The following is a 19,991-nucleotide window of genomic DNA, read 5'->3' as shown; positions in this document are numbered from 1 at the left end:
CACTTACTCAGGTGTAAGAAAAGACCTGCCAAAAGAGGGTTAAATCCTACAGATCCTCTTCATTTCTCCTGGTGCTACAAAGAGCAGGGTAGGGACAGCGCTTACAGCTAACATGGGACCGGGTGAGAAGAACAGGACTCAGCAGCACGATCATAAACACCAAAATAACTGGGATTGCCAAGATTTTGAATGATAAAATTCCGTATCTATACAACTCATTTTCCCATGGATCTTGTTAATCTAAATCCATATATTAAGTGTGCCGACTGACACACAGTGAAGAGCTCAATAATTTCTCCAATTCCAGAAAATGCGATCCTATATAAAGTTCAAACTTAACTTGACATAAAATTGGCTTGAATGTTGGCCTCAACATTAAAAGATTTGGAAAAATGTCTCCATCCAAAACAATAACTTAAACTACCATAGGAGAATATAAGAGGGGAAAACTGAAGCCCAACTCAAAAGCAATACATAAACACAATACCTAACCCTCTCATTAACAAGTCGGATGAATTTCAGAGTATGTTTTTGTACAACGGAGCTTCTTCAGGTCTGAATAATCCATAAGAACTAACTGAATTAAAATCATACACAGAAAAGCTCAATCCTTTTTTTGCCAGATTTCCTTCTGATAAATTTACCTTTGATATTTAGAAGTGGAATTGGCACCTACTTTACTAAACATCAACAAATTTTCTATACCAAGTGACTGGGGAAGACAGTACAACTCAGCATTACTCACGTTTTTTTTCCTTTAAATCAGATTATGTGCATTTTGTTTAACTTTTAAAACCACAGTTCCCAAGTGAATGTGATGAAACCAAAAGACTCATAAATCAAGAATATTTTCTTGATGCAAGGAGGTATCATGGAGTGCAATTAGTGACCATACAGTAATCAAGTTTATGTCTTGTGCCTCTCATCTCCTTGCTGGAGCAGCTTGCAATAACCTTACACTCCGAGGTGCCTGGTAGATACGATGACATTTTCTTCCAGCTTTTATGCTCAAATTGAGCTGATTAAAACAACACTGGAAAACCTGAGTGTGAATGTTTTTAGACAGTGAAAACTAACCAATCATATCGCATTTCTTAGAAATACAAACTAGCTCATGTAAGGGCTTGTTGAGACTCGTTTATATTAATCTATGCTGAAAATTATAATAATAATGAATTTTATATTTCTTTCCTACATTTAATGATCAGTAGTAGAATTTTACTGGATTCACTAATCCATATAAAATCAAATTCAAACTATGCAATTGCTGCCATCGTTTATGTCAGCAATGATAATTTACAGGTGTTCAGAAGTTTGCAAATAAACTTAATCGAAAACTGTAAATCACCATATACTCAAAATGCGTATCAGCATCCCAAGACAACAGAAGGAATTGAAAATGAGCAGCCTTCTGCAACTGAAAGCTTTTCTCCAGCCGACAGACAGGAAAAGCTAGTGACTCAGCTCACTCAGATTTTGTAATAACCTTGTGCATTAAGTAAATGAATATTTCATATATACCTAAAGAGAGCATACATCGTGTTCCACGTACAAATAAATTATGTGGCCCTGTTGTAAACAGCCCTAATACAATTCAAAGAGATGTCAACCAAGGAAAATGGACTGAAGAGGTGAGGGACATGGCAGTGACTCCCCGACGATCTCCTCCGCAATGTCACCCTTCACCCAAAGGTGGACTCCAAGACTCTCCAAATGGCCAAAGACCGACGCTTGGAAAAGAGTTCATGGGGTAGATCCACGCGCCTCTCAACGAAACCTAGAGGCAGGCGGAGGAGGCACATGGCTAATGCTGCCCATTGGGTTTTCAATCCCCACGTGGAGGGCTTTTTGCCCAAAGAGCCGGCACAGATAAGAGCACCAAGCCATGAAACAACCCTCATGAAATGGGCAACTGCTCAAGTTTACGCAGTCTGGTTTAAAAAATAAGGGGGGAAAAAAAAAAAAGAGAGTATCAAATTGAAAGAAAGCAAAGCAGGTAAGAAAAAAGCCCATGATGAAGTCATGGAAATGAAAAGATCTCATCTCAACTGGTGACAGAAGAGTTAGGACTCGTACCACCCATTTTTGTTAAGAGTCACCATACAATATGCTTTTTTATAAATGCTGCTGACAGAAACGCTCACGTGTTGAACTGTATTTCCCTAGTGCCTTTTGTCTATGTACAACGGATATGCGCAATGCTTATTTTTTCTGGGGTTGATGCTTTTTTGCAGGGACAGTTACATACTTTTCTGAAACCTCTCTCTGCAAAATGAACACAGGTTTTCAAATAGCATGGAGATGTACACAGGGAATATTTTCTGACAGCAGATGCAATTCACCTGAGCTGGGTCCTTTGAAGTCAGATGCACTTCTTTTGAATATGTAATTTCCTTCTCTACACAAATTCTTCACTATACTCCTCTTCTAATTTCATAAATCTCTAAACAGTTTAAAGTTAGTTGGTATAGCTATGCATAATATTTTTTTAGCCCCGACTCATTAATTCCACCATATTTTAGCTTTAACATAAATGGTATGTCCAAGTTTTTGTTCACGACTCATGTAATGAAATAGCTAATGATTAAAAAACCCTATCTGTTTATTTACTGAAACAAAAGAAGTCAAATGTACCCCTCAAAACAAGTTCAACATTTTTCCGTTAGAAAAATGGCATTGCCTTACAGAGAAGAATGAAACATGTTCACGTAGCAGAGTACCACACACGTGGTACGGAAGCAATTCCTTTGCTGAAGAACAAAGTGCACTAGTCTGCACAATATGAAGTATCATTCCACCTGAATTGGATAATCACAGAATACCAGGTTGGAAGGGACTGCAAGGATCATCTGGTCCAACCTTATAATAATGTTATTTCCCTCTTTCTATCATGGCCTCCTTTCAATATCTAAATATTTAGGGTAGGACGGCATAAAGCAGAAGAACTATAAAATTAATGAACAGTTCAAAATAAGGTCCTAAACATTTAGGTGCAGGTGATATTGGAATGTATCTCTCTCGCACAAAATCACTCACTAAAGCTGCACCAAAACTTCCCACTGGTGTGAAGTGATGAGTTTCTACCAAATTAACAGGCTATTGCCAGTGTTCTATAAGCAATCAAAACAAACAAACAAATCCTAGAAACTACATTATGTTCACATGACATACCATCAACCTGTTCAGTAAACGCTTTTTTTTTTTTTTTTAAACAGAAAAATAGGTCTTACAGGAGTCTCGAGAGATACCCTGTCCATCTGCCTAGTCAAAGCAGAATCAATTCTGCCATTACTGTTCCTGATAAAGGTTGGTTTAACATGTTCATAAACAATTCTGAAAGTGCGGATTACACAACCACCACCCAAGTAATCTATACCAGTACTGGACCATTATAAATCTTTTTTTCCTAAAATCTGAACTAAATCTCCTTTGTTCCTATTCCACTATTTCCTTCCTCTTTGCAGGCAGTTTTCATCTCTCTCATTTTTCCCCTCCCTCAGCCTTTTTTCCCCTACCAGAAACAACCCCCATTTCTTTAACTTTTTCTGCTAAATCATGTTTTTGAGACCTCTCGTGAATCATGTCATTCTCCCCATGACTCTCTCCAAGTCTTCTTCACTATTTCTGGTGCGATGCCCAGAACGGGATCCACTGCTCTAGTTGTGCACAGTTACAGACTGACCATTTCCTACCGCTTTCTACCGTGAATTTAAAACCCATCACCAACCCTCTCCCCGCTCTTGCCCCCCAATTTCGACGGCTACCAAGCGTGTTAAGGAACATGCAATGCAAACATCGGCACGGCTCACCTGTTTTTGAGATGTGCCGCCAGGTCGCATCGCTGCATGACCTCCTGACACACGGAGGAGAAGGGGCACAAAACGAGTAGCTTGTCTAACAGTTTATGAACGAGAATGCTGGATTTTTTGCAGAGTTTGAAGTGGAGTCTTTTTCGATCCAGTGGGCAGAAATCCTTCTCCTGCAGAAAGTTCCTTAGGCACTTGTAGCAGAAAGTGTGTCCGCAGGGAGTGTCCAATGGCTGCAACAAGGGCTGAAGGCAAATGTGGCAGACCAAGTCATCGTCCACCTCGTTCTGGTAGTTGTAGAGGTGGTTCTCCCTCGTCCAGTGCTGCTGGCCGCACTCGAAGCACAGGGGGTTCAAGGAGGCGTTCTGCTCCACCGCAGCCATGTCGTCACCTGTAGTCCCCATCGTAGAGCGAAGGCGGCTGACGGATCCTCCTCCGCGCGGGATGGGGTTGCTCACATAAAGCTCAGGGGGAAGCAGCTCACTCCAGGGTGACTTAGGCGCTTCAGCCAAGCGTCATTTTCTGCAACAAATAAAGAAATGAAAATTATTCACTTTGCACAAATTATCAAAACTCTCATCAGAACTTCTGACTACTGTGCTTATCAAAACACAACAGCTAGATAAAGAGAATATTCCTGTCTTCTGTAAATTTATCATAGAAGAGAGCAACAAAATCTGCTAGTACAATTCCTTTTACAACATAAACATTTTAGGGCTTCATAACAGCTGCTGCACTGCACAGTTTTCACCTGCGAGATGACCAGTTTGTGACAGCAAGGACACCGCATTACGCAATGTCACACTAGAAGCGTGCAATTAGCATCTAGCACAAAAATACCCTATTGTGGAATAATGGTTATATGACTGAGTGATTAAATGTGTTCTTTAATATGAGATTATGATTTCAATCTGGTCCTACTCTCATTTTTGGATTTTGACTATTAATGCAGAATGTTACACATTAAACATCTAAATACATTGCATTAAAAAATAGCAGCAACGAACTGCTTACCCTGTTCTTTCCATTAGTAATATTGCATATATGTCACCACTTACCTTCAGGTTTTCTCTGTGGGTTGCTACACAGTAAGAGGGACTGATTCTATCCAATACGCCACATTTAATTTAGTTCAGAGGCCAGTAATAAAAATATGGAATAAACTAATCATATGAAGCTATTGGCTCCAAACAACCAACCTGTTTTGCTTTTTATCTAACAAAATTACAGCATACTCAATGTGACGATAATCATGTCAGTCAAAGGTCTGTAGGTCTGTCACTCTGGAATTTGTTTTCTAAACTTTATAAGTTATTAAACTTTGCCCCTCTTTCCTGCCTGGTCAGGAAACTGTGAAGCCATCGGTCTGTAATTTCAAACACTAAATCCTTACCCCTCCCAACCTTATTTACCCTTCTCTCCCTTACAAAATCATATTGCTTGACGCTCATAACAGGATGATTTAGAAAATAAAACAAATTTTCTCACATTCTTAAGAGACCTCCTCATTCGTTAAGTTTTGGTAAATGTTCTCATCGGGTGGGGGGGAATCAAATTCAAGCAATGCTTACCTTGTGCCCAAATTCTTTATTGCAATTCAGCAAGCAACACGCATGACAGAGTGACAGACACTGTATTCTAGCAGAGTAGTAGCAAGCATACGGAGAAATGAAAACTGCTAGTCTACGTACCAGCCCATCATCTTTATTTTTAGCTGCTGAAATGTGATCATAAATATATTCTGAAATTCATGTGGAACACGTGCATTTCACCATGTCTTACTTTTTAAGAAAACCCCTGTTTTGGTTTTTGCTCCTTAACCTCACATAGCCAAGCACAAGACTTAGAGCACATTTTACAAGGATTATTATATCCTTTGACGCAAAAAGGATTAAATAGTAATTTGTAATCCAGGCTTCTATTCTGCCGTGGAAATTGATGCTCATCATTGCCCTGCCTTGTAGTAGATAATGTGCACCTTCTGGAAAGGATTTCACGAGGGAAGAGCATAGCGGTTCTTTGTTACTGGAGGCTAAGAATGCAAAATGAGACCCCAAAAGAGATTACTCAAAAACCAGTCTTAAACGTATTATGTAAGAGTTTAAAGATTGGAGAGCAGATAAGGAGAGAGCGCGCAGGGTCCTCGTGCTCCAACCACAGCTCTCTCGCTCTGGATTAACGCAGAAGGGATGAGACCCATCTCATGGCTGTTCTTTACGTAATGCAAAATAAACCAGATAGATGTTCTAGAAAAAAACATTGCACTGATTTGCGACTTTACCAAATTATTTTGCCACTCAGGGCACGAGGAGAGGAACACGTGGTGCGTGTCGTACTGTACTGGAGGGTACCTGCAACACCAACAGGCAGGGCAGAGGAAAGGGACACGGAGAAGGGGCAGAAAAAGCCATTTTAAGAGCGTGTTGCCCAAATACTAGACCCACTATTGACTACGACCAGGACTCTTCCTCCTTCTCCAAGTAACCAAGGTCCCGAGAAAGAGCAAGTCCTAGATCAGCAAGGCTATGGAAAAACCCAGGGACTATCCTGTGCACGGCAGTTACGGAGCTCCGGTTACGGACCCCTGACAGCGAGCATCCTGAATTCACCTTCCTGGAGGCTTCCAGCATTTTTATCCTTCGGAGTCTACGTGACTCCCATGGCAGTCTGCTACAGAGCACCAGGCAGCGTCACACAGTAAATATACCCAGGAGATACTCTGACCATATACTTGCCATGGCCAAAGATACCTGCAGCCCTCTTTTAGAAGGTTGCACTTAAATCCTTTTGCGTGTTAAAAACTTTTTTAAATAGCTTACTATAAATTTTGAACAAAGAAAAGTTATTGAGCCATCAGGCTTTCACTGCCACGTTTTAAATTATCAAGACAAGCCTTCTTTCTTAGGAAAGCTATCTCCAGAGACAAGCTCTGTTTACTGAAGTCACAAGTGTGTCCTCAGTGAAACCCAGGCAGTCACTCTCCATTGCCCACCACTAACGGAGGCGAGCTGACAGAGTGCCCCGTCCCGGTGGTTTAATGCTGCTGGTGCAGGACCCGGTGCCCTGGGCTGCGCTTTGCAGCCGAGCTGCCACTTCAGGCCACGGGCAGGCTGTTCCTGCTGCCGTCTGACATTGCCTCTAGCCACTGCCCAGCGCTGCCAGTGCCCTGTTCGCTTAAACCATCCATAAATGCCATATAAACTAACCCCGCCACCTCTTCTAACAGCTGACGTGACCACCCTTCCACCAGCTCTCTGCCGGCAGAGCTGCAGGAGGACTAGATAGTGGATTACAACATGAAGATAAAAAAAAAAAACAAACAAAACCCACCACACCCCGCTACCACCATGCAACCCCCCCCCCCCCCAAAAAAAAAATTAGAGATTTCCTCCCTTTCACGCTGCTGTCTGCTTCCTTCACTGCTGTGCTGCATTTGGGGGCAAGCCTATTCCACGACTGAGGAATCAGTCACCAGGATTTGTATTGATTATATACCACAGCTGCCTAATTATCAATTCCAAGACTTTTTACAGGCTATTCCCAGTGCAAAATATATCAACTAATTTACAAAGTCCACAAACACAGTATTTGTGGTCTGACCAGCAACTGGGATGGCAGGCAGGGTCTAAACTTCACCGATGTAAAGCACTATACCCCTGAAATCCACCATACAGGAGCACTGCCATTTATAATACCCTACTTCAACCCTCATTATGCATTCCTTATATTATTTGCTGTATCTCTTATCACTGCAGATCACCAGCTCCACAGGACAGAATGAGCTCAGGAAAGCTGCAAACAGGAAAAACAGTCAGAATTATAAAAAAACATAAAGAGGGTAAAAGAGCCAGCCAGGCCTGTTATTCAAGTCATATAATTCCCTAGGAAATAATTCTCCTGGGACTTCATTACAACAGCCAAACAGTGCATGCGGTGTCCTGCTTTCAGTTTTAAATCACAATCCACTTGGGAACTGGGTGAGACTGGACATCCAACTGTGCAAATTTTTATTTTATTTTTTTAAGTGGAGTGTGCATGAGAGTGATTTTAGACTGAAAAAGACAGCCTTATCCTTAGGCCTCCTCTAGTTCTGACTTACTGATTCAACTAACATTGTTTGGAGAAGCTTGACACATTTTTACAAAAGCATAAGATGTCAGGCTTTATACCTACATCAGATTTCACGATGTTTATTCCTTCTGTCTGAATGGGCACTATAAACAAAAACCAAACAAACCACAAGCAAACCGGAATTGGAGCAATAACTTAGCCTTTTTACTATGGTTGTCTTTTTTTACATAAGTCACAAATAATTAAAACCTGTTTCAGTTTGAAGTTAATGGAAATGTGTATTTTGCAATGAATGCTCTCAGAGATTTAAGTAACCTATTTCTAAATTGTCTTATTAAAATCCTGGAGATTTAGAGCCCATTAACTGACTGTTCAAAATTTTACAGAAAAAAATCTGATATAACCCAGAAGCAAACAGCTAAGGAAAACAGCCATCTTACCAACTAATCGCTCTAAAAATTATCTTTAATACACCATAATTTCATCTTTTGTTTACTACCCTATGCGATTTCCTCAAGCAAAAGCAAAGGTCAAAAGAACCCCCTTTGATGAATGACACCCCTGTTCCTTTGCTGGACTCCGGTGCCCCCGTATCCCAAAACAGCCGGGATGCAGATCTCTCAGTTCTGTGGCTAACGATGTAATAGTAATAACTACACCAGAATAGACATCATCTCACTGAGACGTATCTAACCACTGAATCATTGTTTAATTTATACTGTGTAGCTTAAAACAACTCAGGTGAGAAAATGTCCATGTGTATTTCCTCTCAATTCCAGGCTGCCTTACACCTTCGCAGTAGGGAAAGGGAGGGGATGGAAAGAAGTTATAACAGCTACGGTGAATATATATATATATATATATATGTATGTAACAGCTTCGTATGACCCTAAACTCAGGCAGACCTTTCCCGGTCAGTCAGATTTGTACTTGCAAGGCAACACGTAACATACATCGATCAGTAACTCTGAGCAACAGTACGGTCATCACCCTGGATTTCGAGAAAGGTTGGCTTAATTTCAAAATGTCACAGGATTTCTGAAGTCCGTTCTCCACGGCCATGGCACCCGAGCACCCAAGCTAGCTAGGAAGAAAGTCAGGGTACCCGAATTCCCCTGCCTTGTCCAAACGCCAGCATCTCTTAGCAGCCAGGAGTGTATCAACACAAGCCCCAGGAGAGGGAAACGAGAGAGTGGTTACATCCATCGCTTAAAAGAACACATCATAACCGATTAAAAATTAGTTCTTAATTCCCAGTCCAGTATCCTTCACAGGAATTACAGCATCAGGCTGATGATTCATAACTGTTTTCAAAGCAGACCCTAGCCTGAGTGGAAGAATAAAATATAGCAGAAACTGTAATAAAAAACATGATGAGAATAAATAGCTAGCGCACAGCACTAGAGGGGAAAAGTGTTATTCCACATCTTCCAATAAGCATGACCTAGCTCATTAGATACAATCTCTGCAAAGCCACACAGCAAACAAATGAAGCAGAACTAGCAACTTGTATTGACTTTACAATATCCCTGTTAATTATACTGATATCCGAGGGCTGCACTGTCTTCAAATACCAAACCCCGATTCGATTTTAGTCCAGGTTTATGAGAAAGTAATCCTGTTAGGCTTCCTCCTTTGAAAACGCAAACAACTGAAAGTGTTGTCAAAAGGCAGCATCTGGCAGCTCAAAGTCAGGAAAAAACCTATGAGAGATGGGCAGAGCACAGCAATTAGACTGGGACAGATTTCTGCTAATGCTGCAGCCACACTGTCACCGCAGGCCAATTATCCAATACACCTATTTTTTGTACCAACGAGCAACCCTCTTCCACGTTGTTTTTTTTTTTTTAAGTCATTCAGCAGAATGACTGGAATTTTTATATTCAAACTAAATAAAATTGCGTCTGAATGGTGACTTGGTTCCACTAAAACACAACCAGGCAAGGCTGGGCTTGCAGTAAAACCGTCTCTCCGCAGATAATTTTTTTGCCTCTGTGCTCATCTTTTTGCTCTACCAAAGCAATGCCCACACAGCCAAGGTGTCAGCCCTGTACCAGATGTTGATGTGGCATCACTGCTGCAAAGGCAGCGGGTCGCAGGCGATGGTTTTCCTTCCCCGCCTCAGGGGTGTGGGTTTTTATGAGCAATATCCTAAGAAAGATGCGCACACATGCTCCCCTTGCTGGGTATTTCTTAAGTACAGCGTTTTTCCAGGCTGCGAAATGAAACCCTGCTTCAATCTGGCGAACAAGGAGCATTTGGGAAAACGAATAGGACCGTAAATTGTGTTCGGTATTTGTGGAGTGCTGCGTTTCCCTGGCAACGGGGGGCTACGGGCTTTAATTAACCGCTGTGACGTTAAGGGCCCCCACCGTACATGTGTGAGACACATGAAGAGATGTAAAGAAAGGGGAAACCGAGGGGAAGTGCAAGGCCATCCAACCTCAGGAGATGGATGACCCCTGCCTCCCAAAACTAACACCTCAAACTCAGGGATGCTCGACACCAGGGGATGACGAGAGGAAAGAGAAGGACACGGTACCCTGAGATAAAACAAGCGGCCAGAAGGTTTGCTCAAACATGCGAAGATCATCCTGCAGCCGTTTTCTACGGCACAAATGGAATGGCTTCTATTTTGGGACCAGGAGATTAAAATAGCTTTACTTTAGTCAAATCGGTCTCGAACGAGACAGGGAAGATGAGGATTGTGACCCTACGGAGGTCTCTGCAACAAAATATCCATTCTTTATAGCAAACACAGAGCTACATCCGATAAATCATCTAAGAATAGAAGAAAAGGAGACAAGAGTATGAATCTTTAATGAAGATACATCCACGCATCTACAGATCAAACTTCACATATTCCTACCGAACAAGAGGAGCGCTGAAAAAGGAAGAGTTAAAACGCACAAGTCGAGCTAGACGAGAGTTGCCCGTTTTGGACGGCCGGGCTGCTCTCCTGGCCTGCAGCAAGCCTGACCCCCCCGGAGGAAAAAGGACTTGAACTTGCACCCCCTCTTCTGCAGGCACGGCAGCCGCTCCTGCCCACCCTACTAAAGTCTCGCTCACGAGTATTTGCCCTTCTCCGCCAGCCCAGGTGGTGGCCACCTTTAGAATTTGCAAAAAGAACCATTTTCTGCGGGTGCATTCAATTTTCTGCTAAGTGGAAAGAGAAGGGCGCGTTTCTGGGGGCTAACCCTATTTGGCGTCAGAAGCCACCCCACCGCAGGAACCCCCAAACACGGGACAAGCGCCCGGGGGCTCAAGATGCTTCCAGGTCTCTCAACAACTGAGCAGGTTTGCGATGCTTTTAGACCTGAGAGTATACCAAAAAAAAATTTGCACGAAACCTCCTTCAAGCTTCTAAATCCCTTTTCGGATTTTTGCAGCAGTCAAAAAAAATAGATGAAAAGCAGCAAAATGAAATGAAAGTGAAAATAACCACTTACCTGCCGGTTGAGCCAAAGACAAATTTCCTTCCTAGTGCAAAGAAGATAACGAAAGCAGTATCTCATTACTGCTGTTGTAACAGGTGGGCTTTTATATCCAGTGGGAGCGAAAAAAAAATACCCCAGCAGTCAAAAATCCACGACAAGGAGACAATTAGCGACGCTTTCTTCTCACTGATGGAGCAGAGGAGAAAGGCAAGAAAGAGTAAAACATTTGCTTAGCCGCCATGGTTATTTTCTGCAGTGCAATCTGTCCACCAGCCCTTGCCATATGTGCCACCCTTTCTGTTTGGAGAGATGAAGGCAGCAGAAAGCTGTCCATCAAGATGCTAAACCTTCTGGAAAACCCTCCCCTGCGCACTTTGCCCTGAAACGGGGACTTTCGTGGATGAACAGAAAACACTTAACTAGATTAAACGTAGCTGGTTCCTGGATATACACAGAGACAATTTGATTTGATTAATTCAAACTTTAAGGAGCTGAAGCGATTCAAAGAAAATAAAGAAGAAAGTGGTGAGCTATGTTCCCTTCTGCTCTTCTGTATAACCAGGCCCATCCCTATGGGTGTGCATGGAGAAAATTCAGGGAGACAACACTTGGATTAATCACAAAACGGCTTTGATGACAGAGAAAAGCTGGGGGTGGAAGGGTGGAAAGAAGGATAAAAGAACTTTCTGCGTAGTTAAATTGCAGGACTAACTATTTTCAGGGAGAAACACCAGCCCCATCTCTTCCTTTGGGCGTATGCCACCTTGCCTAACATGTTAGAGCTGGTTTCCCCCACCAACCACAACCCGAGTGATGGTGGAAAGCTATTTTAAAAGGTAAACTGTGCTGTTACCAAGCAGTTCTTCAGCTCAGCCACATCATGAAAAATTGAAGCTACCCCCTACTAAGCTAAGAAAAAAACCCCAGTCTCTCTCAAAACAAGGATTTCTGAGATCTGTGTGAGTCAGAGCCGAGAGGACAGGCTTTGGAGATGGCTCAGATGAATAAGCCACACGCTGTCCTTCCTCTGCGTGAAAGCAGGCAGAGTCCTCCGCAGGAGCGAGTGCCCATCGGCTGCGAGGAACCCGCGACAGCCTGTGGCCAAAGAAACCTGCAGGTATGGGAGAAAGAGTGCAGAGGAGGGTCTAGACGGAAGGTTTGCGGCTTCAGCCTCCAGCCTCGACCTGCCAAACAGCACCCCGGCAGCTCGGGAGCATCCCTTGAAGAGCTAAGGCAATCTCCTAAACCGGTCTGCCCTGCCTAAAGACTGCTTATTTTCTCCCTAATGAAAGAAAGCAAATCTCACCACATCAGGACTCTCCAAAAAAAGAAGAAGAAAACCCTCCGCCTTAAGCCTACAGTCAAAATGGAGTGTTTAACTCGGGCTACCTACACCCGGGCCAAATTAACCAGGAGACAGGACTTGCTCGTAAGCAGGGGTACCGCACGCGGAGTGACGAGTTCACCTGCGAAACCTCCCCAATTTGGTCTGCAGCCCAGTGTGACCAGGGGGCAAGGAAAGCTGGGCTGGCTCCGGCCAGCCCTTGGCAAGCAGGACTTGCCAAGTTTCAGGTGACTCCCAAAATCACTGCCACGGCTGAGCAGTCCCTACCTGTGCCTGCGAAGGATGTTAGGATGCCACCCGCTAGCTGTCACTTGAATTAACTCCACAATAAAGGCGAGTTCTTTGATTCTTAACGCTGTGCCTCTCCCTGCTAACTCTGCTGAAGACATTTCGCTTTGCTGCTGTACATTACTCAATTTCCACCTAATTTCCAGGGAGAGCTTTCAGTCTGACCCGTGTAAAAAGGTTATTTTCAGAGCCAGCTGCCCGACCCAGCTTTGAGCACACAGGAAAGGCAGAGCGCGACCTGTCCTCATGCCCTCTTATATTTATACAAAATACCATGTTATTTTGTAGGACACTTGTCAGAAAATAAAAACTTTACATTGAGATCTTCTGCTTACGTTCTCTATATGGACACGTACCACGCCTCAGATAGATGTACTCTGTACACAGATACTGAAAATAAATGCAGCCACACATCATCAGAATTTATATAACAAGAACCTGTTAGATCTAGAAGCTGTCATCTTAAATATACAAATAGTATCTTAAATAAAAAACATGTAAATATTTTGGATCTAAGCAGGTCTTTACATACCCAGCAGACAAGTACTTGATCCAGGGCCTCCAGACTGGATTCAGGGAGGGAAGTGGACGTTGAGCTGAGTATGTAAAGTCAAGTCTGGTTATACAGATTTGACAGAGGCAAAGAATATGGAAGCAAAGGCAGCACTGCATTTGTTTTTAATCTAACTGTAGGAATCATATATTCTCCGCTTCAGCCCTTGTAATTCCACAGCCACCAAGAAAGAGTGGAGACAACATTTGTTGAATGAAAAAAAAACCCAACACCCCCCCAACATTTTTCCTAAAACATTTCTCTCTCCCCTAACCACGTTTGTGAGCTGTTTATTTCAATTGCTTTTGCTATTAGCTTGGCTGGCTGCACATTAAATATATATATACACATACATACATATATATATATATATTAAAAAAAATAGAATTTCAGCACCTATTAGATAGGGAGGCTTTTAGAGTGCAGTTTATCTGCCTGAAGTGCAAAGTTTGGCTGCTGCAGTGTGTGCCCTGAATCCTGTTAGTGCTCTCAGAAAGAAACTACTTCAGTAGGAGCCCTGTTGAAAAACAGGCCTTTAAGATTCAAGTGAAAATCTTAGGAAAGACACATAGTAACACGCAGTAGGCCAGCAGGTCCTGGTATGTATTCTCAAATGAGTGATGGGCTAAACATTAAGTGGCAATCTTCTACCTCCCCCTTGCAGAATGAATAATGTGGAGGAGTGAGCGCTGAGCTGCTGTTACAGCATTTCTGGCCGCTTTCCTCAGTAGTCTTGTTCTCTTTGTTTAAAAAAAATAAGGTTCCTAAACAAAGGCAGACAAATGAAAATCATTACCTTCTAAGTAAGTAGCACAAATTAAAATAAAATCAAAGAAAAAAATGACACTAAGGACACGTAAATGGTACCACCTATGTAAAACACCAAACTGGTAGTCATATGCAGAAATTATATATAACAGATATATTAAGATAACTATAAATAAAGAAATAAACTAGAATAAAATTGTCCAATAAAAGTACAAGACAGTTAAGTGCTCAGAGAAGGCTACTTGTCCTACAAGCAAACAGCGGGAAGGGTCAGGAGAAGTTTGCTGGGTTGGAGAGTCACCAGGGCTCCAACTGCTACGCTCCTCTAGCAAAGAAAAGCTGAGTTGTTAAAAAAAAAAGAAGGCCTAGAATGATGAAAGAAAAATGCCTTTCAGTTCTCAGATACTTAATCACGAATTTGCAAAACACATAGAAGACATTTACTCACGTCAGTAGGGAATTCTGGTTCACCACATTTTGGGAAGAGAGCGGGAAAGGAGTGATGCGCTAAAGAGCCCCACCAGGTAGGACATTCAGATTCCTAACTTCAGGCACCACTTTTCTGTATCCGTGGTCAAAATGGTTCCAGCAATAGAGGCTGACAGAAGCATGCTACAGTGGGAAGGAGCCAACCTTCTCCTCCTCCTCCTCCCTGTCCAATCTCTTCTCAGCATGCTGAAATTTTGCATTTGAGATTCTGTGGGGGATGATACAATTTTCACTTCCTCATTTATTCTATGTATTCAACCCTTAAGAGCTAGCTCTTAAAATACCAGTCTTGCTTTGAAGGATATTACTTCATTAGCATTGCTTTTAGAAAAAGGTCTTTAAGAGGCAGACGATTCAGCTTCCAGAGTACCCATCTTCTTTGCACTCGCTAACCACAAGGCTCATTTTCCCAAACCAAGCACTTCTCAACAAGTTAGGTTAGGTTCACAGACATCAAAAATGAAAACTCTCATTTATTTCCATACTCTTTTTTTTTTTACTGCTAACTCATGCTAAACACTTTCACATGTTTTATGCCAGATACTTAGATGAAACATTTTTTAAACTTTATAAGCCTTTTTTTTTTTTTTTTTAATTGCCATATTATCCAAGAGCCAGAAACCATCACAGACAATGCTCCTACTGCACTGGGAGCTGTGCAAATGAACCCAAAAGATGATGCTGTCTCTGAGATAAAGACTCACATTCCCATGGGATACATCTCTTTTTGTGCTGGTTTCAGCTGGGACAGAGTTACATTTCTCCACAGTAGCTAGTACGGGGTTGTGTTTTGGATTTGTGCTGGAAACAGTGTTGATGACAGAGGGATGTTTTGGTTACTGCTGAGCAGGGCTCACACAGAGACAAGGGCTTTGCTGCTTCTCACCCACCAGTGAGCAGGCTGGGGGGGCACAAGGATTTGGGAGGGGACACAGCCAGGACAGCTGACCCCGACTGACCCAAGGGATATCCCAGACCATACGACATCATGTGCAGTATATGAAACTGGAGGAAGAAGAAGGGGGGGGGGATGTTGGGAGTGATGGCGCTTGTCTTCCCGAGTCCCCGTTATGCGTGATGGAGCCCTGCTGTCCTGGAGATGGCTGAACACCTGCCTGCCCATGGGAAGCGGGGAATGAATTCCTTGTTTTGCTTTGCTTGCATGCACGGCTTTTGCTTTCCCTACTAAACTGTCTTTATCTCAGCTCACGAGTTTTCTCACTTTTGCCCTCCTGATTTCTCTCCCCCATCCCACTGTGAGGGAGGTGAGCGAGCGGCTGCGTGGGGCTTGGCTGCCGGCTGGGGTTAAACCACGACACTTTTTCATAAAAAGGGAGCAGTGCTGTGCACCAAGACGATGAGACCCCAGAAATGCGACACAAGGTCCAGCGCTGCTGTAGACACCCGCCTACCCTTCGCAGAGAAGCAGCAGCAGTGGCCGCTCTGCTGGTAAGGCCAGGCTAGCTTAACGCAATGGCACTAGCATGCGATGGGGTATTTGGAAATAACGTACCTCCAAGCTTCTCTGTTCTTATCACCAACAACAGGGATTCAAGGAATTAGTCAGAAGTTCACCCGCAAACTGCCAGTTCATAAAATTGTAAGGAATGACTCAAACTTACTATCAAGTTCAGAACAGTCCAGACACTCACAGGAACAGAGTCTAGCGGGTCAAAGAGACTACGCCACAAGTCATCTTCACCTGGCAGCTGCTAAAAAGCTAAGGAAAACCTAGAAAATGAGTGCACACTTTATCCCGAGAAGGAACCCTTCTGCATCAAGTTTGTAATATAGAGAAGTATGAGGGAACCCGCACAAAAAAACATAGTCTGCTCTATAGTCATTAGTTTCCAGCGACACAGACATTTGGGTCAGAAAACCAACTTTTCACGTTTCTGTAAAGAACTGTTTAATACTGCAATAAAAGCCAGCCTTGATTGTCACCGGTTTTGAGAGTCAAAAAGCTAATAATTTCAATTTAATGAATTGAGAGGTGGGCAAACAGGGTAATTAAAAGCGTACATCCTGTCCTTTCTGTGTGTGATCTGAAAACTGAAGTGCAGTCAAGAACATGATGCAATTTTCCTTCAAAGGAGACATCTTCCTTTAAAAGCAGCAGACTCAGCTACAAGCAACACTGTGTCTTATTATCAGTCATATGGGATGAGAACACAGAAAAAAATAAATAAAATCCCAGGCAGCTGGTCTGCCTCCATATATTGAGTGAACATAAAGAAAACACATAGGGAAAGGAAAGAGTCCTGAAAAGGCCATCCTAGCTTGACAATTTTAAGACGGAAAAGGTAAAACCTTTCACAGAACCAAGAAGTTACACTAGAAAGCTACTGCAATAATATAGGATACTTTGGCTAAAAGGAGTAATCTGCATTACATTTCCCTTTACAAACTTCAGAACTGGAAATGTACTAACTCAGATTTACTGCTTGTCCATACAAACTGGTTTAACTGAACATGAAGTTTCAATAAGGTCAAATTCTGAACTGATACTTATTTTGTTGTTAAAGCATGTTGTGTTGCTTTAGCTTCAGCCAATCCCTACTACTAAATGGAAGTAAATATAAAGCTAAAAGTGGTTACAAAGAGTCTTGGTTTTTTTCACTAAGTAAATGCAAATAAATCACTGCACCTTTCCCATATGCAATAGAAGATGGATTTTTTTTTTTTTGGATGCTGGATTTAGAGAACAGCACATCTGTTGGGGCTCCAGCTGGCTGAAGACCCACGTTCTGCACTGCCCTCTTGACTCCCTTCAGACTTGTGAATGTAACTGAGGGGATGCTTTGGCTCAGAGATTCCTATTTAGCTGCAAACTGGGGGTCAAAGCATGCAACGAACTAGCTATAAAACCTTGTCCCAAATAATTATTGTAAACATTGGTATACAGCATGCTTAGGGTAAGAAAATACACAAACAAAAACGCTGAACCTCACCAACAATTTCAAATCTTCAATTAAAAAAAACCTCCTAACAGCCAGACCTGACACCTCACTTGCTTTCCAATTTTTCTCTTTCCCTCCTTCCTCTCCCCAAATCCTGGAAAAACAGTGAAACAAGAATCATTCTTCTGGGACAAACATTTCCACCTGAAAACATTAAGTAGAGTTATTTCAAAATACCTACACACTAGAGCTCTTAACTTTTACTTTCTTCTACCAAGAAGTCCTGAAAGCAAACAGATTTCGTAAAAAGAAGGAACAAATGCATGAATGATCCTCTGTTTCTCGTTCTGTTTTTCAGCAGTGTATCATCCCTTTTTGTCTTGAAAAAGTCTTAACCAGAAGACTTGTGTTACTTAAAGTTTGCATGCACTGCACAACACCTGACGAAATGAGAAGCCTTTTTTTACAAGGTGGTTATAAAGGCTACCTGGAAGTTGACCAGTGTTTCTAGGATGCCTATTGGAAAACCTTATGGATAACTGTACAAGTATTACTACATACGTATCCTAGGAGACCAAAGAGCTTTCACATTTAAGAGCTTATTTCCCAGTCACCCTCTCGATACACATCTCATGCATTTATAAATAATACCTATAGCCATGAGAAAGGAGGACACTGGCTTAATTTCAGCCAGAATGTACATTAACCTCTGCTTATATCAGCATAAATGTTTCATTTTATTTCACTTCTTCATTCTCACCTTCTGACTACAAAGATGTCAGAAATCTCAAGTAATTCATGCAGTGTGTTTTTAAACTTGAATTTTACAAATGAGCAAAGCTAAAATTTTTTAATCTTTAAAAATTCATATACATACATGCAAATCACCAAAGAGCCTTTGTATTCATGCAAGTGAAATGTAGATTTCTGACCACAACATTTTGCAAAGCATCAACCTGTTAAATACAACATATCACAGAACCATATGATTTAGGAAAAACCCACAGAAAGAGAAATGAAGGAAAAAAAAAAAGAAAAAAACCACAAAACGAAAAGCACAAACCAGCTAATTCAAGAGAGACTCACTTTGCACTTCGGGTTAGAATAGCCTGTGCATTTGAAAAAAGCCAAATTGAAAGGACTCCCTTCGTTTCTTGTTTGTCATTCTCATCACAAGGTCTAACCTGCAATTAAGCACTCGGTGCCCAGCCTCTGAAGGAGAGCATCTTTAAAATGCTGAGCGGAGCCCCGGAAACACCCAGGTACAATTCCTCGGCAGCCGGCACCAAGGATCTGTTACAAAACCCGCAACGGAGAGCACGACAGCCCCTTCCCCTCGTCACCTTTTCAGCCTACATTTCTTACCCTTCCATCCCAGCAGAGGCGAGGAGGGAGCACAGCATACCTGCCCAACATAAAGGAAAAGAAGAATATACTGTTGTTCTCCTGGAGGAGGGGATATCACATGACAACAGGGAACTTCAAGGAGAAAGGTTGTCAGCATGCCGGTATACACAAATTAATTCACTGGTGGGTAATTAAAAGAGGACCAGCCCCTCCTATAAGCACTAAGCAGCTCTCGGGGTTTGATTTACTTGAAGCAGTAAATTCACCTCCTCACCTAACCTCGCACGAGTACGAGTGAAGCCCTACTAGCCGTGCCTCAGCAAATACTAACCGGAGCAGAAGCCAGCCTAAAAGACCGGCAGGCGCTCTCTTACGCTGTGCCCTTTGCAAATACTAAACCCAACATTAAAATTAACCGCAGGCTAACATGTCGCCAGCAATTTCTTACGAATGCATAATGAAATGGTGCTACTACATCCAGCGCACCACCGTTCTGTAAGCACACCCGGTGAGCATGTGCGGGTATCTCACACGCAGGAATACTTACAGTAACTCCAAGTACATAGTGGCTTGACAACACGTACAGGGCATTTCAAGTCTCTGTCATGCTCGCTACGTGCTATGAATATTATGAAAAGCAACACAGTGTTTGCAAGAAAAACAACAAGTTTGATTATATAACATTATTTTTTCTTTCCTCCCCTCCTCTCTTTAAGAAAATTCTGCTTTTTAAAAAAGAAAATTAAAATGAAATGTTGGAACTGTCTCAAAACTGTGCATACTTTCTGGAAAAGTTTCAATTTCTGTACAGTTTTTTAATTCAGTATCTCAATACTAGAGGGGTATTCAGAGCAAAAAGTCAGTTTTACATCCCGAAATTACCCTGCTTTTGTCAATTAAAAAAAGAAGGGGTGGGGGGAGGGAGAGGGGAAGAGTATTCTAGTTTCTTTCAAATTAACTAACTTCCTGGCTTTTTGAATACTAGAT

The 19,991-nt window shown here is 42.3% G+C and overlaps 1 protein-coding gene across 3 annotated transcripts in view; it reads right to left on the bottom strand.

The window, feature by feature from the left end:
- Window positions 1-19,991, bottom strand: part of LNX2 (ligand of numb-protein X 2) — a 63,990-nt gene that overhangs the window by 21,955 nt on the left and 22,044 nt on the right. Inside the window, exons 1-4 of one of the 3 annotated variants that reach the window (XM_075050680.1) lie at window positions 14,717-14,856; window positions 13,480-13,543; window positions 11,327-11,500; window positions 3,810-4,328 (exon numbers count right to left, since the gene is read on the bottom strand). In XM_075050680.1, the coding sequence (XP_074906781.1) occupies window positions 3,810-4,210 (401 nt within the window). In that variant the 5' untranslated portion in view covers window positions 4,211-4,328; window positions 11,327-11,500; window positions 13,480-13,543; window positions 14,717-14,856. Of the gene's footprint in view, window positions 1-3,809; window positions 4,329-11,326; window positions 11,501-13,479; window positions 13,544-14,716; window positions 14,871-19,991 lie in introns of those variants that run through there. The other 2 variants (XM_075050679.1, XM_075050678.1) reach the window with 2 other exon arrangements.

The sequence above is a fragment of the Buteo buteo genome, chromosome 18 (assembly GCF_964188355.1).
Source record: "Buteo buteo chromosome 18, bButBut1.hap1.1, whole genome shotgun sequence".
NCBI classification, from domain to species: Eukaryota; Metazoa; Chordata; class Aves; order Accipitriformes; family Accipitridae; genus Buteo; species Buteo buteo.
This window is presented reverse-complemented; position numbering and strand designations above follow the sequence as displayed.